General features: G+C 34.8%; 1 protein-coding gene across 5 annotated transcripts in view; it reads left to right on the top strand.

Annotated features, from left to right (window-relative positions):
* The window catches only part of Itsn2 (intersectin 2), a 128,888-nt gene that overhangs the window by 8,020 nt on the left and 96,298 nt on the right, over window positions 1–24,570 (top strand). For all 5 annotated transcript variants that reach the window (XM_076833698.2, XM_077105211.1, XM_076833697.2 and 2 more), the window contains 4 exons: window positions 15,206–15,269; window positions 21,293–21,385; window positions 22,937–23,000; window positions 24,073–24,236. In XM_076833698.2, coding sequence (XP_076689813.2) covers window positions 15,239–15,269; window positions 21,293–21,385; window positions 22,937–23,000; window positions 24,073–24,236 — 352 coding nt within the window. In that variant the 5' untranslated portion in view covers window positions 15,206–15,238. Of the gene's footprint in view, window positions 1–15,205; window positions 15,270–21,292; window positions 21,386–22,936; window positions 23,001–24,072; window positions 24,237–24,570 lie in introns of those variants that run through there.

Below are 24,570 nucleotides of genomic sequence, written 5' to 3'. Positions count from 1 at the left end.
GGTAAGTGCTCTACCACTGAGCTACAACCCCAACCCTGTATAATACTTCTTATGTTAATATATACTAATTGTTTTACATTTATTCATTTAATTTTTACAATTTTTCCTATGAGGTAGTGCTAGAGTAGCCCCATTTACAAAGTCCTTTGACACTGTCTTTTAAATTGTCAGACTTTCTCTGCTGTTGGCCGTTTTTCTTCCCAATTCCTAAAAATCTCCTTCCTTCTTATAGCCAGCTACTGGATACCTGTTAAGTCTTTTTGTCACTCAGTTTAGGAGTCATTTCCTTGGGGATTGTTCATCTAATAATTTTGTACTTTCATAAGGTGTCCTTCTTCTATCCTTCATAATTATAGCAGTTATATGGAATTATAACTTTAGGTCTTATTCCTCTTCTGCATTCCCTTCTCTTATATCTCTGATGACACAGTAAAAATTTGTTGATTTGAGTGTTCATAGTGATGCTGGTGATGTCAAGAAGTGAATCAATCATCTTAGTATATAAGTAGAAAAACTTACACTGAGGAAATAATATTGAAACTGGGCTTTGCAGGCTAGTGGGGGAGAAGGGAAAGAGGAAGAAGCCCAGAGACTAAACTTGAGTGAAAACAAGTTCTGGGAGGTTGTTTAAAATAATTTAGAGGATTACTAACCTTGCCTGTGGGAAAGTCTAAGGAATAAATCCTTTGACCCCAGTATATTTTTTACAGTTCAGAATGTTTGAATCTTCTAGGTTGTATATCTGTACTCCCATAAAACAGCTTTAAATTTCTCTTCTGATTCCCCCCTTTATTAATGTAATGGGAGAAGTTGGAGGGAGAGTTCTGACCTCATCTTGGTAAGATTCTGAAAAGCATTGGGAAGTTTGATGAATTGATAGGCTAGTCCACTAGAAGCCTTCACCAGAAGTCCCAGAGAACAAGCCCTGAGTTTTTAATCTTTGGAGACTTCAAGTTTCTTTCCTGTCTTTTTCCAGGCTGTGAACACATTTGATTAGACCTCAACTCTTTTTCTCCCCAGCCTGTTTTGTTTCTGACTTCTGTTCTGGCTTTGATAAGAGATGTTCTCTTAATTTGCTAATTTAATTTTGAGATATACTTATTGCTGGTGGTGAAGAAGAATAAATGAGCACTTAATACATATTAACAATGTAATTGTCATTTAGGGTAAATTAAATTCCTTTATAAATCCTTTTCCCTCTTTAAATTTAACTTTGTTTCTCATATGTAACTTAAACACTTTTATGAAAGCAATACATGCCAGTTGTTGAAACTTTGCAAGATAGTTAAAAAAAAAAAAAAAGTCATTCCAAATCTATCATCCACTGACAATTATGTTTTTGTGTCCCCTTTCCTGGGTCTTTTTTGTTTGTTTGTATCTATGTATATTTTGTATACATACTACAATGTAACATTGTAGTAAGGAACAGTGGGTTTTACTAATTGGGATTTTAGTTCCAGCTCAGCCTATTAACTTTGTAAGTATAACAATTTCACTAAACCTCAGGTTTTTTCTTTAGAAAGTGAAGATTTCAGCCAGGTGTGGTGACACATGCCTGTAATCGCAGCTACTTAGGAGGCAGAGGCAAGAGGATCACAAGTTTGAGCAGTGTTGGCAACTTAGCCAGACCCTGTCTCAAAATTAAAAATTGCTGGGGATGTAGGTCACTGATGGAACACTTGCTTATCATGTGTGAGGCCCTGGGTTCAATCTCCAGTTCTGGAATAAAAAAGTGATATCATAATAATGCTTATCTTTGTTGTAGTAAGGATGAATAGGCAATATATTTGATATGACCATATCATAATAAATATAATAGTAATAATCAGGTCTGTCCATTGGTTAGGTTAACAAGGACTGCTGCTCTGTACTACTGTCTGAATGAGGGGCACTATGAATCTTGCCTTTCTTTTCTGAAATAAAATTCAATTAAGTCTCAAAAATTTGTTTTTAACATTCCCAAGGGCCTATGAAAATGTTTAGTGAGGCTTCCTTTAAAGTGTGATTTATCTTGGGTCAGTCTTAACAATTAGTGAGTGCCTAAGGTCTGGAGACCCTCCTAGGGTGGCCCTCATAATAGTGTTATCAGTGATAGCAGGGGCTTGACACTTGATAAGTATTGCTTTTTGGCTACTGTTTTTCTCATAATGATAAATATACACATTTAAATTCTAAGAACATAAGCAGTTTTCATGTTACATGGTTTATTAGTTGTTTCACATGTGCTAGGTAAGTGCTCTACCACTGAGCTACAACTCCAACTCTATATAGTACTTCTTATATTAATACATTCTAACTGTTTAAAAAATTAGTTTTATTAGGATTTAATTCACATATATGGATTTGATTTTAAAGGTGGTAGCATTACACTTGGCTTATTATATTCCATTGTTGGACACTTAACATTATTTTCATTTTTTTCTGTAATTACTAATGCTGCCATGAACATCTTTGTAAATAAGCATTTTTCATATTTACTATTATTTCCTTATGACAGATTAAGGAAATGAAGTTGGTAGGATTCTTTTCTTTTTTAAATAATTTTTTATTTGGAGATGGACATAATTCTTTCTTCCTTTCTCCCCTTATTCCTTTCTTTCTTCCTTCCTTTCTTTCTTTCATTTTTATGTGGTGCTGAGGATTGAACCCAATGCCTCACACATGTGAGGCAAGCACTCTACTACTAAGCCTCAGCCTGGGATTCTTGGTATATATTTGCAAATTACCTTCTGAAGAATTATTCTGATTTTTACTTCTTTAGGCTATGTCTACAAGCACCCAGTTTCTCTCACCATTAGCCAAGATTTTTTTTTGTTGTTTTTGTTTTTTTTCTAGTACCAAGGATTAAACCCAAGGGGGCACTTTAACCACTGACCCACATCCTCAGTCCTTTTTTATAGTTGTTGATGGGCCTTTATTTTATTCATTTATTTATATTCATTGCTGAGAATCGAACCTAGTACCTCACACATGCTAGGCAAGTGCTCTACCACTGAGCCACAACCCTAACCACCCCCCAGTCCTTTTATTTTTTAATAAAATAGACGCTGAGGATCGAACCCAGTGCCTCACATGTACTAGATGAGCACTGTACCGCTGAGCCACAACTTAGCCCCCTGTCCTTTTCTAATATATATATATATTTTAAAGAGTGAGATGGGGCGGGGAGAGAGAGAGAGAGAGAGAATTTTTTAAATATTTATTTATTTATTTATTTTTAGTTATCAGCGGACACAACATCTTTGTTTGTATGTGATGCTGAGGATTGAACCCCGGCCGCACGCATGCCAGGCGAGCGCGCTACCGCTTGAGCCACATCCCCAGCCCCTTTTTTAATATTTTATTTAGAGACAGGGTCTCACTGAGTTGCTTAGGGTCTTCCTAAGTCTCTGCGGCTAGCTTTGAACTCATGATTCTCTTGCCTTAGCTTCTCTCAGACTCCTGAGCCCCTGGGATTACAGGCATATGCCACTGTGCCCAGTTTTTTTTTTTTTTTTAATGTAAGCTTATAAGCAGAAATAAAACAAAACTTCGTATTCATTTTCTTTCTTATTAGTAATGTTAACATTTATTAGTCAGTTTTATTCCCTTCAGTAAATTATTTGAGGTCTTAATGTATTCATTATCTATTTTAATAGCTCTCTGAACATTAAAAATATTAATTGATCATAATAATGTGTCGTGATTTTTCCCCATTTGTTTACCTTCTAATTTTGTTTTCGAAGGAATTCTTAAATAGTCATATAGATGAATGTTTATTCTTTCCTTGTGTCTTCCTTGCATTTTAGAGCTTCAAAACTCTGAAAATTATCTTTGTTTCAAAGAGGCGATATTTTACGTGAAAGTGATGCATCTCTCCAAATTTTTCCCCATATTCATTTTGAGTCAAGTAAATAGTTTTGCTTTAATGTTTACATTTCATATGAGACAGATGGGAATAGGCTAAATAGTTGCCCCCCCCAAACAGTGGAAGCTGAGTCACATGCTATTGTTAGGTGTTTTTTCCCTTTTGTGTGGGTGAATTCTCACAAGTTCAGAGTTATTGACAGATTCTTCTAAAATCAGTTTAATTTATAGCTTCAACATAATTTTACTAATTGCTTCAGTATTAATTTATCATTATTTTCTTTTATGCCCTCTTGTTGATTATTTGTGGGCAAAACTGAACATTTATAAAAATCCATGCTTAAAATTTGTGTTTAAACATCCTAAACTGGGGCTGGGGATGTGGCTCAAGCGGTAGTGTGCTCGCCTGGCATGTGTGCGGCCCGGGTTCGATCCTCAGCACCACATGCAAACAAAGATGTTGTGTCCACCGAGAACTAAAAAATAAATATTAAAAAAAAAAAAAAATCCTAAACTGCAGAGACTAAGTTGCAGAAATAGAACTGAGAATTAAATTTGTATAGAGACATTTATCTTCTTTGAAGCCAATTATTAATAGAATTAATACTGAAAATATTAATTAAAAGTATGTTTTTCTCAAATATTTAAATGAGAAAAACATTCTTTTTTCTTTTATTTTTTATTTATTTGTTTATTTTTTTAGTTGTAGGTGGAGACAATGTCTTTATTTTTATTTATTTATTTTTTAATCTTGCTCTGAGGATCGAACCCAGAGCCTCATACGTGTGAGGCAAATGCTCTACCACTGAGCTACAACCCCAGCCCTATTTTTATTTAAAACAATTTTTTTTTAGTCGTAGGTGGACACAATATATTTATTTATTTATTATGTGGTGCTGAGGATCTAGCCAGTTCCTCACGTGTGGTATAGCCGCAGCCCCAGAGGAAAACATTCATTTTTGTATAAGTGATACGACTATGTTTGTTGTTTCAGTGAAATCGTGTTAGTTAATGACTAGTTTAATTAATATTGATTAACAGTTGTAGTAGCCATCATTTACATGCACCTTCTATTTGCCACATGGTGTCTGAGCCTTAAAATAACTTGGCATTTAGGTACAATTATCCATATTTATAAATTAGCAAATTGAGGCTATATCATGTCTAAGTCCAGAAACCTGGGGGAGTCATTGCACTGAGATTAAGATTCAAGTTGGTTGACCTGTTTTCAAAGTTTAAGTTCCAGTGTATTAGTCTGCTTGTCCTCTGTGCAGTTGAAAGTATGCTAATCTCTTATAATCAAGGGTTTATGCTTGAAGAATATTTTAGTGTCTGTGGTTGACTGCGTGGCACTAGGTATGAAGACATTAATAGGAGCAGTCTAGTAGAGGTAGGGCAGGCAGAAAACCAAACCTTTTAATGTTAGATAGTATTATATTAATGAGCTAAAGACAAGATGAAATGTAGCAAAGGGAGTTTTCATAGAAAAGGTGGCAGTATCATCGAGGAGGCAGGTAGTTCCACAATAGAGAGGGTACATGGGAATAAGATGGAACTGAGGTGGAGTGGGAAGTATTTCAGTTCTTGAAAGGTAGGGGTAAAACCTTCCATTCTGTCTAATCACAATGGAATGAAATTAGAAATCAATGATATAATAAAAAATAGAAGCTACTCTAACACTTGGAGACTAAATAATATGCTATTGAATGATCAGTGGATAGCAGAAGTAATCAAGGATGAAATATAAAAAATAGAGGCAAATGAGAATAGTGACACAACATATCAAAATCTGGGACACTATGAAGATGGTTCTAAAAGGAAAGTTCACAACCCTGAACTCATTCATTAAAAGATTAGAAAGTCTCCAAATAAATAACTTAAGATATAATGACATCATAAGACTCTGGAAAAAGAAAAACAAATCAATGCTAAACACAGAAGATGACAGGAAATAATTAAAATCAGAGAATCAATGAAATTGAAACAAAACAAATCAAAACAAAAGGTTGGTTCTTTAAAAAAATGAATAAAATTGATAAACCTTTAGCTATGCTAATGAAGAGAAAGAGGGAAAAACTCAAATTTCTAAAATTCATGATGAAAAGGAAATGGACACCTCTGAAATACAGAGGATAATCAGAAACTATTTTAAAAACTTACACTCCAATAAAATAGAAAATCTTGAAGACATTGACAAATTTCCTAGAGACATATGACCTACCCAGATTGAACCAGGAGGACATGGTAAATTTAAACAGATCAACTTCAAGCAATGAAATTGAAGATACTATCAAAAGTCAACCAAAAAATAAAAGCTCAGGATGGGATGGATTCTCAGTTGAGTTCTATGAGACCTTCAAAGAAGAACTAACACCAATCCTCTTCAAACTATTCCATAAGATAGAAAGAGAGAACCTTTCCAAACTCATTCTATGAAGCTAGTATCACCCTGATCCATAAACCAAAAACACATCAAGGAAAGAAAACTTCAGGCCAATATCCCTGATGAACATAGATGCGAAAGTTCTTTCTCTCTCTCTCTCTCTTTTTTTTTTTTGGTGGGGGAATGTGGGGGGATGGGTACCAGGAATTGAACCTAGGGGCGCTTAACCACTGAACCACATTCCCAGCCCTTTTTTCTATTTTATTTAGTGACAGGGCCCCTGAGTTGCTGAGGGCCTCAATAAGTTGCTGAGGCTGACTTTGAACTCTTGATCCTCCTGCTTCAGCCTCCTAAGCCACTGGGATTGCAGGTGTGCGCCACCGTGCCCAGCAAAATATTCTTAATAAAATACTCACAAATCACATACAAAAACACATTAAAAAGATAGTGCGCCATTATCAAGTAGGTTTCATTCCAGTAATGCAAGCTTGGTTCAACATACAGAAATCAATAAACGTAATTCACCACATCAGTAAACATAAATACAAGAATCACATGATTATCTCAATAGATGCAGAAAAAACATTTGACAAAATACAGCATCCATTCATTTTCATTTTTTTTTTGAGAGAGATAATTTTAATATTTATTTATTTATTTTAGTTTTTGGCAGACACAACATCTTTGTTTGTATGTGGTGCTGAGGATTGAACCCTGGCTGCACGCATGCCAGGCGAGCATGCTACCGCTTGAGCCACATCCCCAGCCCAGCATCCATTCATTTTCAAAACAGTAGAGTGACTGGATATTTTTTTAAATCATCAGATAAACTCTTACAAAGAAGCCTCAATATGAAATATTTAAAACTAGAGCTTCTCTCATTAAAGTGGTTATTACTTCCTAACTTTTTACTCTTTTTCTTTACTCCATTTTTGTTGAACCTCCTTTAAACTTCTAGAACACTAGGGAGCACAGTTTGAAGACTGCTGGGTTCTTTAAGTTCTCTTAACTCTTAAGATTAAGTTAATTCTTCAAAATTACATTACTCAAATCACAATGTCTTTAGGAGACAGTAGGAGTGGTTCTATTGTAATACTGGCTCTGTCCTTCTTTCAACTAGTCACTGTCTTTGGCTCAGAAACTAACTTTCTTTGTAACAGTCCCTGTCCATTACCTATACAGTGTCATTCATTCCAAGGACACTGGAGTTCACTCACTTTGTCACTAGTCTCATGTTAGGTAATTGTTAGACAAATATTACCTCCTTTGTATCATGTCCCATACTTTGATTTATTTCCCAAGTAGTGAGAGGTCTATTCTGTGGGTTCTCATAGTATTTCTCAAATCCTTTTATTATACTAACTATTCATATTTGATGAATGAATGAAAAAAAATGAATGGGTAGATGGTGAATAGGTATGTACTCTGAATTTCTTCCTAGTGTAGAAACTAAAGTAGTAGGCACTTTTGCTCCAGTCATTCTCATATAGAACTGACTTTGATCTCTTTGGGAACTAGATGAAGCTGGAATAATTTTCTAAACTAATCAGCAAGTATAGTTTTAGAATTGTTCTTGTTTACCTACCATGTGCTGGAGTGGAGGAAGCACTAGAAAGTTTTATAAAAATATACCTTCAGAAACTTGACTGTGTTGCTTTCTTGAATGTCAGGTCTTTCCTTAAATTTAAAGCAAGCCGTATTTAACTAAAATGATTCAAAGTATAATTGAAAAACCCAAACTTTCCTCATAATTCCCAAGCAAAAGCCTGCAGAATTCAATGAGAAATAAACTTCTGTTTTTAAACATATACTTAAAAGAAGCAATCAAATTACAGAATAGCTATTTGCAGGAGACAGTTTGGTTTAATATCCATGGCTCTGGTGTCTGTCGAGTTTTGAAGAAGCAGTTTGGAGCATTATCTGCTTTGCACCAGACCTTTCTGCATGTTAGTTTGGCTGTGCCTCTTTCCCTGCTTCCTTTGCTTTGTTTCCGTGTCAACCATATTACCCATCTACTCAGTTTATTTGTTTAGCAAATAAATCTTGTTTTCTCTGGGAAGTCTCATTTATGAACTAGTCATATAGAACTAAATAAGGAAAATGTGAAATGGAAATGCAGTGAGCTAAATGAGGTTATTATGCATTGAACTAGTATTACAGACATAACTAGGAGACAGTGACTAACTGCTAGAGAGGATAGAAGTCTTTTAAAGAAAAATGACATTTGAGTTAGGAGTTGAAGAATCAGAAGAAAGCACCATGACCATGATAGATGGAGCAGTTCTTTATGAAGGAACAAGGGAGAGAAAAAAAAAGAAAGGTCATCACTGTTTCAAGAAAAGGTTGGTGTACCGAGGACCAAAGAATCAGGAAAAGTGTCTTCAAGTGAACGTGTTAGAGTAGATTGGGGTAAGATTCTTCATACCAAGAAATTTGGATTTTAACTTGTATTCATTGGAAGACTTTACGCAGGATAGAAATGTTAATGAGTGTTTTAGGAAAAAACTAGTAGCTCTGTGGATGGGTCATAAAGATGGGAAACTGTTTTAGGAGGTTTTTGTTCTAATTCACATAATAGCCTAGTGATCAGAGTCTCCAAATGATGGACCTGGACATCTATAGAATTGGTCAGTGTCCCATGTGATGTGATTGGGCGAGTTAGGAAACTGTTTTAAAAATAGGGGACTGGACATGCACATCAGAGATGTGGTTTCTGAGACCAGTTTTGCTATTTAATTTGTGAGTTTGTACAAGTCTCTTAGTTTTCTCTTCTTGAAAATTGTGCAGTTTTGTATCCAATAATTACTATAAGTCATCATTTCTATACTTCTCTGCTTCTGAAGAAAAATCTGACTATAATTGAGCCACTTCTTACAATGGCTAAGATTTGTGCCACCCCCCCCCACCTTACTGACCTTCTGTAGGTGATTTCCTACTTCTGTCCTAGCATTTCTATTTTTCTTAATATGAATACATTTTCTTAATTCTTCAAATTATATTTGGTGATTTCTCCAAATTGCATTTGGATTATATTAAATCAAAGCAGACTCCTTTGCTTTATACCTTGGGTTGAACCCATGATGTTTTACCAGTGAACTACATCTCCTGCCCTTTTTGTTTTTATTTGGAAATAGGGTCTTGAGAAGTTGCCAAGGTTGACATTGAACTTGCCATCCTCCTGCTTCAGCCTCCCAAATTGCTGGGATTACAGGGATGTGCCACTACATCCTGCTCTAATACATATTATCTACCAAGTATATTTTCTTGGTTTCTACAAATGGTATGGCAGTTTTGTATTATTTTTTTATAGAGCAGAAAAATCTCCACATGAATATTCTAAATAGATAACTAGCACAGTTCAAATTACAATGACTGCAAACTTTCAAAAATGCCCCTAGTAACATGTCATTCCTTCTATAGAGTAGAAAAGGGTGTTTGTTGGACAGCCACCAGGCATATAACTGAGGAGAGGTTGATTACTCTTTTTCTTCTTTTCAGAGGATTATACCAAGAGGTAAGTTATCCCCAATTTAGGTATGTGATTGATGTCCTGTGTGTTAGAAGGCAGCCTCGACTTGTTTTTCTTCTCCCCTACAAAGAAATACACCAACATTAAGTTTACCTGTGCTTATAGGAACCTATGACCTACTCATCATTAATTGCTAACTCTGTTTAAAAGAGAGAAGAAGGGAAGTTTGTGGGCTTTAGAGTTAGATTGGCATCGGATATCATCCTGGTTTCATGACTGAATTTGGGCAACTAATCTAATCTCTTAGCTTCATCATCTTTGAGATGAATATAATGTCATCTGACTTGCAGGGATCTTGTGAGGAGTATGAAATATTATTATCAAGGGTGTATAAAGCTTCTTCGACAGAACCTGGAAGGTATTGGATACTGTGAATATTAAACATGACATGTGTAGATCAATAGAAGTATGTTGAATTAATAGTAAATACTCATTATTAACTATTATAATTATGTGAAGTAAAACAATTGTGTTTTAAAAATGTAAAACATAGTCTTATATATCTATTGTATTTTTCACAATTTTATTTTTAATTGCAAGTGGACTAGCATTTTTTATTCATGAGGTAATTATTCCACAGTGGGGCAGAGAGAATTAGTCTAAATATAACATATGCAGTGGTATGCTTTAAAAATTTAATGGTTCCAACAAGTTATTCTATCATATATTTATTTATTTATTTTGTGGTACTGGGGATTGAACTCAGGGCCTCACATATTCTAGGTAAACACTCTACCATTGAGCTACATTTCCAGCATTTTGATTTTGTTTTGAGACCAAGTTGGGTGTTGCCAGTCTGGCCTTGAACTTGCAACCATCTTTCTTTAGCCTTCTAAGTAGGTGGGATATAGGTATGCATATAGGTGCCAGTGCCTGGTACGCTACCATATTTAGATATTATTGTGGCCAATTAGATGTTGTATACATATGTAATGTTATGATATGGTATCTGTATATGTGGAGAGCTAAATCCCACATAGGAAGCAAGGAAGGTTCTGTAATATTAAGTACCTTCAGTTTATCATAAGGGATTTGTCCTTCCTGTCCATCATTCTCTGGTTAGGACCATCCCTGTGATTATTGAGCATTTACCATATGGCACTGTTATACTCAAAGAATATATGGTGACTAGCTAAAGATTCTAGATAGATGACTTATAAATTTACACCTCCATATGATAGATTAAGGCTTTATGACCATGGCATTCTATTCCTCATTTGTCTTTCTGTTTGTTCAAACCATCTTTAGTAATACACTTGCTGACATATAGACTTATATGTTATATGTAATACTGTTGGTGAATTTTCTCCTGTTTTAAAATTGTCTTAGTCACAGAAAGCTAACAAAAGAGAGGTGCTTGCTACTGCATGTCTGTAAATAGGTAGTTACTCTGCAGGTATACATCTTATTTTGGCTTTACATTGCTTTCAATAATTTAATATTGAGGAAGTAAAAATGTTATGCTTGTTTGTGTTGAACCACAACTCCAATTTTCAATCAAATAAAAGCAAGCTTGTATTTGTATGCACAGGAACTGGCTAGGACTCTCTCTCCCCAAATCCCAGGCTAGTAATCAGTACCCCAGCTCTCCAGGAACATGGTTTTATAGCACAAAAAGTTGCAGAAGGTGGGTGTCTTGAGTACTTACATATAACAGGATTTTGACAAGCCTAATACAAAGGCAGATAGTAGGTTAATGATCTACATGGCATGATATTTCAAGGTAGGGAGTAAATTCAGATCCCAACGTCAGAATTTATGCCGCTGAGGTTTCAGAGAGGGTTGTTATCTGGTCAGGGGGAGCCAGGACTTATAAGGCATCAGTAAGATTTTAGAGAGGGTTCTTATCTTCAGGGAAAGCCAGGGATGGGTGAGTTCAAGGCATTCCAAACAAGTTTAGAAATCAGAGTAATTTATAGTAAAACAGAAATTAACTTTTCATGACTTTGTGATGTGATGGCTTCCAATCTTAAAATGGAGTTAGCCTGGGTTCATCAGTCTGTAGAATTTCAGTATTTTAGGAAGCTGTAGTCCTAACTTGGTTTATAAGACTTCCTTTTGTATAAATTTTTTAGCTGGTCATACCTTAGTTTACCCAGTCTCACAAATTCTGAGAGTTATATCTTTGATTCCTTTTATTCCATAGTCCCTCATATCTGAAGTCAGTGAATTCTGCTCGTTTTGAACTCTTCACTGTTTCTCCAATTCATCCCATCTTTGTTCTTGCTGCCACTGTTCTAGATCAAGTGCTGAGTGTTGCTCTCAGCTGTTCTGTGATTGATCTCCCTGCTTTAGTCTTGTACTTTTCTTCATGTTGATTGTCAATCTTAAATATAAGTTCTTCTCCTTAAAACCTTATAAAACTCCTGTCACCTACAGGTTCAAGTCCAAGATTCTGAAATTTACGGTTATTCCCAATTCTTACTCATCCTTAAAGTTTCAACATAGTACCTTCTTTAGGAGTTTCAACTACCCCTCAACAGTTTTGGCATTATTTTTCTGAAAACAAGTCCAATACCCAGAGTTCACCTTTTGAGAAAGGAATGAAGAAAACCAACCCAAACATAGGTGAAGTTTCCTCCTACCCAGTAAAAGTAAACAGGTGAAGTCTAAGTTTGGTAACATGTTTAAAGCTCCATTGCAGTAAAGCTTATTACACAAAGAAAGAATATACACTTTGGCAGGGAGGATGATATTATAATAGCAATATATAGAAAAGCTAGGAGTCAAAGGCAGTGCCATTCAAAAGTCTCAGTGAAGGTTTACTCATCCCTATTGCCCAGTCCTGGCTTAGCCTGATGTAGATGGATGTATCAGACTGTCAGTCCCTGATTCCATTAACCATTCTTATGTAAGTTAAATCCTTTTGCTTATCACACCGTGATATGTTTAAAATGTAATAAATGGCCTGAGCACAGTGGGACATGTCTATAATCCCAACTACTTGAGGGGCTGAGGCAGGAGGATCACAAATTTGAGTTGAATCTGGGCAATTTAGACCCTGTCTCAAAATTAAAATAAAAGGGCTGGGGATGTAGCTCAGTGGTAGAGTGGCCTCTGGGTGATTCAATCCCCAGTACTGAAGGGGGAAAAAAAGATTAAATAGTTTGCCCTATAGGGAGAAAAGCTGCTGCTAGTTGTCATGTAAATAAATGAATTGGATTTATGTACAATTTTTTCTGTTAGTCTGAGTCACTGAATAGATATGAAATACAGTTATATTTCTGCTCATTAAAACTGAGGATTAGATTCATAAGCAAACTGCATTCACTAAGATAATAAGTAGTACCTTGTAACACTTCCTGGCAGCTAGTCAGCCAGTTTTACTGGTGACACCGTCTGTCGTCATGTGTACCACTTTATGCCTGCTTTGTTTAAAATGGCCTGTGCAAATATTTTTCTTAGGCTTATAAAAATACTAATATTTAAATGACTTGGAGAAATGAATGAAATGCTAAGTGGTCTTTTGTTGTAGTATTGTTTTCCTTTTTTTGGGGGGGGGATACTATGGTTTGAGCTGAGGGACACTTTACCACTGAGTTATAGCCACAGCTCCCCCTTTTTTAAATTTTTTTTTATTAGTTGTTCAAAACATTACAAAGCTCTTGACATATCATATTTCATAAATTTGACTCAAAAGGATTATGAACTCCCATTTTTACCCCGTATACATATTGCAGATTCACATCGGTTACACATCCACTTTTTTACATAGTGCCATACTAGTATATGTTGTATTCTGCTGCCTTTCCTATCTTCTGCTATCCCCTCTCCCCTCCCCTCCACTCCCATCTTCTCTCTCTAACCCATCTACTGTAATTCATTTCTCTCTCTTGTTTTTTTCCCCTTTCCCCTCACTTCCTCTTATATGTAATTTTTGCGTAACAATGAGGGTCTCCTTCCTTTGCCATGCAATTTCCCTTCTCTCTCTCTTTCCCTCCCCCCTCTCGTCCCTGTTTAATGGTGATCTTCTTCTCATGCTTTTCCTCCCTATTCTGTTCTTAGTTGCTCTCCTTATATCAAAGATGACATTTGGCATTTGTTTTTTAGGGATTGCACAGCCCCCCCTTTTTAAAATATACATTTTATAGTTGTAGTCGGACACAATACCTTTATTTTTTAAAAATAATTTTTAGTTGTAGTTGGACACAATACCTATATTTTATTTACTTATTTTTATGTGGTGCTGAGGATCAAACCCATTGCCTCACATGTGCTAGCTGAGCACTCTACTGCTGAGCCACATCCCCAGCCCCCCCACATCCATTTTTTTAATTATTTTGAAACAGGGTCTCCCTAAGTTGTTGAAGTTGCCAAGGTTGATCTTGAACTTGTGATCCTCCTGCCTCAGTCTCCCAGGTAGCTGAAATTATAGAAGTGTGCCACATCTTGCCCAACTCCATGGTTTTAATTACCAAGCACATTACTATAAATTTGCTAGGCCTTCATTTTCCCTGGCTAGTACTACCCTCAAAATCCATGAGACAATGCTGAATTTCAAATTTATTCACAGTTGATGAAGTCAGATTTCAAAAGGAAATGCATTCTCCCTTCCTAGATGTTTGCAAAATAACAAACCATTTATTAAATACACACTATATGTCAGGTAGTGAGTGTACTGGATTATGTTTAATATTTTAAAAATATCCCTGCATAGTATTTTTATATAGGTGAGAAATTTGAGACTAAAAAAAAGGTTAAATAACTTTTTTAATGATCACAGCTAGGAAAATAGATTGAATTTGAACCCAGAGCTGTTAATTTCTGGAGGCCCTTCTCTTACTAGTAAAGAATGTTTGCCCAGCACATTTATTATGTTTAAATAAACGTGTATTTTAATAATTATATTTGTATTTTAAACTAGTTACTTTTAGACTTTTTTTTTTTTTTTGCAGTGCTGGGGTAAACACAGGACTTCACACATGCTAGGCAAGTGTGGTATCACTGAGCTATAGCTCCAGTACCCTAATTTAGACTATTTTTTTAAAAAACTTGTAGGGCTTAAAGAGCTCTGTTGCATTTATTTTGGATATTTTTGTTGTTTGGGATTTTTTTTTTAAGAAGAGTATTATGGATTTCCATCTATTTTTACATGATTTCCCTGAGATAAATTCTTAAATAGTTATAACAGTACTTCCTCACTCCTAAACTAAATTTCTGTAAAAATTTTGGTTCATACCAAGGGTCTATTTATTCAGTATTTGCTATTAAATATGTGGCTGTTTCTTTTAAATGGTTATGTATTTAAGGCAGCACCGTTATCCAACAAAATCTCCCACCCTTCCCCAAATGTAAATTCTGCCTGTTCAGCAGCAGTAGAAGCTCTGCATCATTTCCCATTAGAAGTGTGAACTGAAGGGGACAGGCATTCCTACTGCTTATTGAACGTACTAAGCTGTGATCTGCCCTTGTTGTATTATTAATGGCACCATGTTTTTATGTTGCAGATGGATAAGAGCTAGCAAGAAAAATTCAGGACCATGATGGCTCAATTTCCCACAGCTATGAATGGTAAGGAGCTTTGTGCTTGTGGCAAGATGAGAAGGAAATGGGCTTTTCTTGGTAGAGATTTAAAATATTTGTGTAGATAATTTTTCTTGACCTTAGAAATATAAAATTGAAGTATTCTTGTTGAAAATATTAATTAATAATTTATTTCAGAACACTGCATGTATCTCCCATTAGAATATTATGCAGTACATTTCACATATCATCTGGAATGTGTGCTTGTCATTGAACAGTTAAGAATAACTTGTCATTGAACAGTTAATGATATTGTGTTTTGTGCATAAAACTGGAGGACAAAAAACAGAGTTCTGTTAGGTGAAGATTAAGGATATTTTTGATAGTGTGATGATTGAAGACAGATGAAACCAATAAAAATTCATTTACTAATACACATATAAGATTAAGTTTTCCCTTTACAAAGAATTTTATATGCTGACATATATAATTGCTTAACATGAAACATTTTAAAAGAAAATGTGTAAGTAATTTTAGTAATGAAAACTTTTAAAGCTTGTGTTCTGATTCTAATTTTTTTTCCAAATACAAATAAGCTACCCTTAATTCTTAAGTTATTGTGAATATTATTTAGAGTTGAGAAAAATGTACTAGATTTTTAAATTGCTAAAAAATCTAGATACTGAGTCTTAATGTTGTGGTAAATTTCATTAGCTAACTGTAGGTAAATATAAGGTTATAGAGAGTAAAGTCAATTTTTTAACATTTAAATTGAAAACAATAATATTAAACATTTTTTAAAAAAGCAGGGAAGATTCACCATTCCATCATCTTCACAAAGCAATTCTGTTTTGATGCTACCATTTAATGTAAGGGTATTGTGATTTTTTTTTTTTCCCCTTTTCAGAACTATTATTTAAGAATTTATGTGAAAAAAGTCTTTCATAAGCCCCTATTATTTTGGATTATCTGTCACCCATAGTTGAACTTAATTGTAAAAAATTATCTACAGATGCATTCTTAAAAGTTCTTTTTAGAAAAAGGATTAATGTAAGCATTGCTTCCATTGTGGAAATGGTGTGGAATTATGGAGATTGATGCCATAGATTTTTTTTTTTAAAGAAAGAGTGAGAGAGAGTGAGAAAGAGGGAGAGAGAGAGAGAGAGAGAATTTTAATATTTATTTTTTAGTATTTGGCGGACACAACATCTTTGTCTGTATATGGTGCTGAGGATCGAACCCGGGCCGCACGCATGCCAGGCAAGCGTGCCACCGCTTGAGCCACATCCCCAACCCCATAGATTTTTTAATATTGAATAATAATTTTTTTCCATAGGATGTATATATGTAAGTTTAAAATTAAGGCAGTAATTTTAGTAACATGCTCTACTCAGGTTTGAGAATTTCCATGCCTGGTATGAAAGAGTTTACATTAAATACAGTTTAGTTATAAGTTTCAACTTCAAGTTTTACAAACAAAATGAACATTAAAAAAAAGCAGGATGGGCCGAAGCTATAACTCAGGGACAGAGCACTTGCCTAGCATGTGTGAGGCCCAGGGTTTGAGCCTTAGCACCACATAAAAATGAAACAAGTAAAATCAAGGCATGCCATCCATCTACAACTAAAATAAATAAATAAATAAATAAATGGGTTGGGGTGGTGGCTAAGTGCTAGAGTGCTTGCCTAGCATGTGTGAGGCACTGGGTCAATTCTCAGCACCACATAAATAAAATAAATGTTTACCAACAATTTTAAAAATATTATAAAAAATAATATTGGAAACAATTGAGATATTCAATAACAAAAGAATTCTTATGTGAATAATGGTCCAAAGTGTTAGCTTATTTAGAAGTATTACATAAGGAATAAAGATAGTAGTTGTTTCTTTTGAAGAATTGATAGCAAACAGAGATTTGTACTTTCCTACTAAGCTTATAAAGTAAGTGAAGATTGAAAATAACTTATGTATATCTAATTTAAGTCTGGTTCAGGAGCTTATTGAAAGCAACACTCATGTATAGCACAAAGGCTTCAAAAGTGGTATTTAGTCTTCTAATCAATCCTTATACATAGTTTGTTCAATTTTCTGATGCTCAGAGCTATTGGGACTTGTCTGTAAAGTGTGCCTAGACTCAGTTGTTTGTCTTAATGCTTCTGATGTAGTCCTCCAATTTTCCCATGAATATACTTTTGCTGAGATGAACTAACTCCTTTAAAAAATTTTTTTTTGTAGTTGTAGATGGACAGAATGCCTTTATTTTATTTATTAATTGTTATGTGGTGTTGAGGATAGAACCCAATGCCTCATGCATGCTAGGCAAGTGCTTTGCCATTGAGCTACAGCCCCAGATCAAACCAGAGCCTTTTTATTTTATTTATTTATTTATTTATTTAAATATTTACTTTTTGGTTGTAGTTGAACACTATACCTTTATTTTACTTATCTATTTTTATGTGGTGCTGAGGATCAAACCCAGGGCCTCTCACCTGCTAGGCAAGTGCTCTACCGCTGAGCCACACCCCCAGCCCCCAGATCCTTTTTATACTTCTTTGGCTTACTACAGAACTGTGCTATTGTTGTGGCCTTTAGCCCTTCAGTTTCAATTCAAATTAATAAAAATAAAATTAAATTAAAAATTCAGTCTGCATTTCAAGTGCATGAAATAAACACATCTGGCTAGTGGCTACCATATTGGACAGTGCAGATATAGAAAATTCACATCATCTCAGAAAGTTCTTTTGAACAGATATTCTTTTCTTAGTCTCTTTGCTTTACTTCTCATCTCCTTAACAGACTTACAAAGGGTGACTCTAGTACAGATGTCTTTTAAGCTGTCTTTAATCATGGTAGGCTTGCTTTCTGCTTTTCACAAATTTGATAAAATTGAAAATTCAGAGAGCATGATAGGTGAGCCTTCTGATAAATGTTGCTACCAGTTGATAGTATAGTGTGAGGTGTCTTATTTCAGCTTAAAATTGTGGAGTACTGAAGACTGATTAAGTGAGAAAGAAGTTCTGAAGCCTGTTAAAGGGGCTCTATCCAAAATCTGGAATAGGGGAGGAGGCAGTGGCAATAGGGACAGCCAATTACTTTAGGAAGAAAACATATTTTTAGAGCTTTATGTCCTTTTTAGAGCTCAATCTTTTCAACTGTGTAGTTAAGAAATTGCTGTGAATGGATCTGTAGAATCAAGTAGAAAACTGTACTGCATTTATAAGTTGTTTTATTTTTTTCCCCAGTACTGGGAATTGAACCCAGGGTGCTCTACCACTGAGCTATATCCACAGCCCTTTTATTTTTAACTTTGAGACAGGGTCTTACCACATTGTTGAGGTTGGCCTCAAAATTGTGATTCTTCCACCTCAGCCTCCTCAGTAGCTGGGGATTACAATTGTGTGCTACCATGGCTTGCATAACCTAAGTTTTTATTCTTCAAGTCCCTACACCATGTGGACCAGTATTCCATTGTATTTTAGAGATTTAAATTAGTATTAAGTCAACATGTATCATTCCATTGTTTAAACTAGAGAAAAATAACCCCTGCAGCCTATTTCTTTTTTCTTTTTTTAGTGGACACAATATTTTTTTTTATGTATTTATTTTTATGTGGTGCGAGGATCGAACCTAGTACCTCACACATGCAAGGCAAGCACTGTACCACTGAGCTATAGCTCCAGCCCCCGTGTAGGCTATTTCTGATATTTAGTTATTACAACATATAGGTAAGATATAACATGTTTGAATTATGTGCATTCAGAATTATGTTAGAATACTGCCATTTTATCACCTGGCTGTGTATATTTTTATATGCATACAAATAAAAACAGGGATGACACTACTCCCTGTATAGAATCTAGCTTATAATAGTTGTTAGAAAATGTGGGTTTTTCTTTCTGCATTGATCATAAGAATGTTTAACAGAGCTAGTAGGTGAGAAAAGAATAAGCAACAGAAATCTTTATGAAAACACTACATTCTCAATTTAGAAATGAGTTGGGGGAAGGAGATAGAATATCAGTGCATTCCTAACATGATTATCTGAGAATGTGAAGGGTTGTTAAGCTTTTTAAGGAAATATTAGACATCAGCCCCCAAACTTAAGTGAGTCTGCCTTTCTCTATGGCTTCTGTATGGCTTACAAGACAGAATTTTTTTTTTTTTACTTGAGTTGCAAAATAACAAACTTGGCTCTTTAAAAGAATCTGGTAATTACATATTCTAAATGAGAAAGAGTTGGAGTAACTATTTTTAAATTGGCTTTAAATTACATGTGTCTCCCAGTTTTGCTATTTCTGTGTTATTTCTAGAGAATTCTTGGTGCATTGATATCTTTTAATATGGTCATTTGTTTTGAAGTGTTCAAATTTGAAGATTATTCATCTTTGTACTCCATAAACATTTGTTGAATGATGAATATGAAGGAGTCAAGGTAACTAATTGTTCTCATAAGGAATTAAGTGGTTAACATTAACAGGTAGGTTGAGTTGGCCATGTGAAGACAGGTAGCCAAGGAAAAGGAAGACGTAGTGGTACACAAGATGTCATACTGTGATAGGATCTGTGCTGCTGTTCTGATGCAGCAGACTGTTTTCATCTTAGAACAGCAGTAGTCAGTCATTGACTGGGGATACACAGCCATGGATGTTAGGGCAGCTCAAACCTTCCTAACCAGACTCTCCAGACTTAAAATAGTCTTAAGGTTTCTGACTAAAAAGCCTGTCAGTATTATCTGGCAAGAGTACCTTAACAGAAGGAAAAAAAATCCTAAAAAAAGTCGAATGCTTTAACTTCTGTCTTTTTCTTTTGGTGCTGGAGATTAAACCCAGGGCCTCATGCATGATAGCACAAGACTCTACCATTGAACTACACCCCCAGCCCTGACTTCCCTTGGGATAGGGTTGAGTAAAGAAACTTAACTTACTGGGTTGGGGTTGTAGCTCAGTGGTGGAGCGCTTGCCTCACATGTGTGAGGCACTGGATTTTATCCTCAGGACCACATAAAAATAAATAAATAAAATAAAGATATGGTATCCACCTACAACTGAAAATAAAAAAAGAAAAGAAGAAACTAATTTACCCTCCAAGTGGCAGGCATATATTATTTATTTGATTATTTATTTATTTATTTATTTTTAAAGAGAGTGAGAGAGAGGGGGGAGAGAGAGAGAGAGAGAGAATTTTTTTAATATTTATTTTTTAGTTTTTTCGGCGGATACAACATCTTTGTTTGTATGTGGTGCTGAGGATCGAACCCAGGCCGCACGCATGGCAGGTGAGCGCGCTACCACTTGAGCCACATCCCCAGCCCCTTGTTTGATTATTTAATTTGGGGTGGGGCATGCTCATTATGTTGTGCAGGCTGGCCTTGAACTCATGAGCTCACGTTATTCTCCTTCCTTTTTTTTGGTACCTGGGGTGGAACTCAGGGGCACTTGACCACTGAGCCATATCCCCAGCCCTATTTTGTATTTTATTTTGAGACAGGGTCTCCCTAGGTTGCTAAGTGTCTTGCTTTTTGCTGAAGCTGGCTTTGAACTCGCAATCTTCCTACCTTTTTTTGTTTTTTATTATTGTTTATTATTATTTTTTTATTCTATGTATTTGTTATCTGTGACAGCAGAATTCATTCTTAACAGCACCTCCCCCCTCAGCTGCTGGGATCACAGGCGTGCGCCACCACACCCAGCAGCAAGGCTTTTCTTACATGTGTTTCTGCTTAGGTTTCTTCTTCACAGGTTAACACTATAAATGGTGGAGATTCTTTTCTAAGAATTTGTTGAGAATAGGAAAAACATTTTATTCATCTTTTTATTGCCAGGTTTAGCTTGTTCTAGTGAATGGTATACAGTAATTGTTCAGTAGATGTTAATTGAGTGAGTGAAACCGTTAGGGCTGTGCTACTCATGGTTGGTAGAGCTCTGTTCTTTGTGTCACTCACAGGTTAAATGCTGTCTTTAAATGGATGCTTATGAGTCATAGTGCATTTTAGAATTGAGCATTCTCACATATACACTATTTTGAGCACTCCCACTTACACACTTTAATTTGTCTTTCATATATGTTGTAGGAGGACCGAACATGTGGGCTATTACCTCTGAAGAACGTACTAAGCATGACAAGCAGTTTGATAACCTTAAGCCTTCAGGAGGTTACATAACAGGTATATTTATAATCATGTTTATAATTTGTTTTATTTTACTTGTCAGTTATGCTCCTTTTAGGAACTGATAACATTTGTATTGATCAAATTCTAGAATTTAAAAGGAAAAAAAATAAGATAGTTTCTTATTTTTCTCGAAACTATCTGATTTGTTGTTTTGAATTTGGCATATAGAAGAGTTTTTTTCTTGAATCTTAAATGATAGTCAAGAATTTCTGCTTAATTGTCTTAATTTCTGCTTAATATTATATCTAAAAGTTTTCAATTTGTTTCTTAGATCCATTTCCTGGAGGGTAATCTAGAATTTTTTTTCTGGAATGCATTTTTATAATATTAGTTTTTTATCTTTGAGGCTGGGCAAACCATTGATTGTTGATGCTAGCCCTTGTTTTATAGGAAAGAGATAATTTAGGTGTGTCTTTCAAATTATTTTCTAAAAATGAAACTTTTATTTTTTTTCCAAAGTAGTATAGCTTTATATACAGTAATAGTCATGATAATAACAAATATCCTTTTTCTTGAATTTGACTAATGCCAGGTTTTGTGATAAATATTAGCTGTTGTTTTACCTTGACAACAGCCCTGTGAGGTAGATATGCTGTTGTCTATACTTACGGTTGGTAAAACCAAGACTTCGAAATGTTATGGAACCTGCCTAATGTTATAAAGATGGCTAGTGTTGATCTGTGTTTTGAAATCTTTCACTGTGACTTTGGGAATTCATCTTCTTAACCATTATAGTTTGTTATTTATATTTCTCCTATAGTGACCCCTTTACCTAGTCTCAGGATTTGATTGCTTTGCTTACAAATCAGTATTATGGCCTGTTGTTGTTCATGGGTACTGGTGAAACACCCAAAATTCCCGAGTCAGAGACCAAAGAATTTGTTACTAATAGCACATATAGCAACATGAGCATGAGCATGTTTCTTTTGGATTATTAGTCCTATAAAGATAATGCAGAACACTCAGAAAGATGCTGGACATGTATTAGTTTTGTAGCAAAAGAGAAACACTGAACTGAAGGAACCCATCATCTTGTAGCAAGCAGTAAAGCAAATTTGTTCTTTGTTTCAGTGGGAGACATTATCTCATTCCTCAAGCTTGCTCACTTACAAGCACCATTCTGAGAAATGACCTAAGCATGGAGGAATTAGGATTTTTGCATTCTTGTCACATACAACAAGAAGCATAGATATATGCAGAAACCATGGAGGACTCTCTCTCCTAATACTTGGCACTTTTTATGTTGAACTCTTTTAGGAGGTAGTGTTAAATGGAAATATTATCCCTAATTGTGGAAAATCTAAGAAATTATGTAATCTTACATCACTGGTTGATATGTAATATCATTTCAGTTGTGATTTATGTTCTAAAACATCTTATTAAAGTAAAATAAATAATTTCATATTTGTATTTCTATTTCATTTACTCCATGACTAGAATTAAAAATTTAATAAACCAATAATGTGTTCCCATTGTTATTATTCAGTGGCACTAGAGGAATTTATTTACTAATGACTGCTTGGTTTATGTTTTTATTATCTTCAGGTGATCAAGCCCGAACTTTTTTCTTACAATCAGGTCTGCCGGCTCCTATTTTAGCTGAAATATGGTAAAATTTCTTTTTTGTTTTGTTAACAAATGTACTTATGTTTCTGATGGCCTGTTGTTTTTTATAATATGGTGTTAACATTAAATTATTTTTATGTGTACTTGATTATTGTTAAGAATATTTTTCAATTTTATTGAGCAAATGATGAAAAATAATAGTTTTTACCCCCACAGGACAATTTTCTAATTTTATTAGAACTTTTTTTTTTTAAAGTATTTTTTAGTTGTAGTTGGACACAATATCTTTATTTTATTTTTATGTGGTGCTGAGGATTGAACCCAGTGCCTCACATGTGCTAGGCAAGCACTCTGCTGCTGAGCCACAATCCCAGCCCAATTTTATTAGAACTTCTAAGGAAAAAAGATGTATATATCATCCAGAAATATTTGTTAGGCTGGGATTGTGGTTCAGTAGTAGAGTACTTGCCTAGCATGTCTTAGGCACTGGGTTCAATTCTCAGCATTACATATAAATAAAATAAAAGTCCATCAACAATTAAAAAAAGATATTTTTAAAAAAGAAATATTTAATTGGGCAGAATCTCAAAATTTTCTTTCTCTTAGTTTGTAGTGGTTAAATTATTTTGTCATTTATAAACTCAAAAGTAGCCCTTCACCTTTTAAAAAATTTATTCTCTAGAATATATGGGGTTGTGTTTTCCAGTGTATTTACAATAAATAACAACCACTACCCTTTCTTCCTTTCCTCTTAGAATATTCCTATACTTAAGAGAATGCCAAGCACATAACATGCATTTAATAAACAGTTGAACAAACAAATAAATTTAAAATGATTCTATTCTTGAATCATTTCTATCTACCTATGGGAATTCATCCTATAGGTCTCTATATTCTATATAGATAGGTAGTATTTTATTAGATGCTGTATCTGGTCAGTGTTTCTTAATGTATAGGGTTTTTCTTTTTGTTATTCATATATATTTTTAATTAAGTGGTGATCTACTTGTGAATGTGAAGTCCTGGTTTTTATTTTGTTAACCTTAATAGTAATGTTGGTTTTCTCACGACCACCCCTGCCACATACCAACCTACCTACCTCATACTTCTTTTAGGGCCTTATCAGACCTGAACAAGGATGGGAAGATGGACCAGCAAGAGTTCTCCATAGCTATGAAACTCATCAAGCTAAAGCTTCAAGGCCAACAGTTGCCCATGGTTCTCCCTCCCATTATGAAACAACCCCCTATGTTCTCTCCATTAATTTCTGCTCGTTTTGGTATGTATTTATTAATTAAGTTGTCTGTATTTGATAGTTCACCTTGATTACTAGAATAATACTTGGGGATAAGAAAAGGATTTTTTTAACACAAAATGACAAACCCCAAACTCCCAAATTAATTTTTTATGTTTAAGATAAGAAATAGTAAATTCACTGTGATATCGAGAGTGTCCATGTGTTCCAGTTTTCCAGAATAGTTCTGGTTTATGCCTTTTGTCCTGACATCTGGTCTAGTCAGTGTCCCCTTTCATAATTCCCAGTTGGGTAATAATTATATGCTCCCTTTAGTTATAGTTGATCCTAAATATTATTCTCATTTTCTCTATGAGCT

Source organism: Callospermophilus lateralis, chromosome 14 (assembly GCF_048772815.1).
Source record: "Callospermophilus lateralis isolate mCalLat2 chromosome 14, mCalLat2.hap1, whole genome shotgun sequence".
Classification (NCBI taxonomy): domain Eukaryota; kingdom Metazoa; phylum Chordata; class Mammalia; order Rodentia; family Sciuridae; genus Callospermophilus; species Callospermophilus lateralis.
This window is presented reverse-complemented; position numbering and strand designations above follow the sequence as displayed.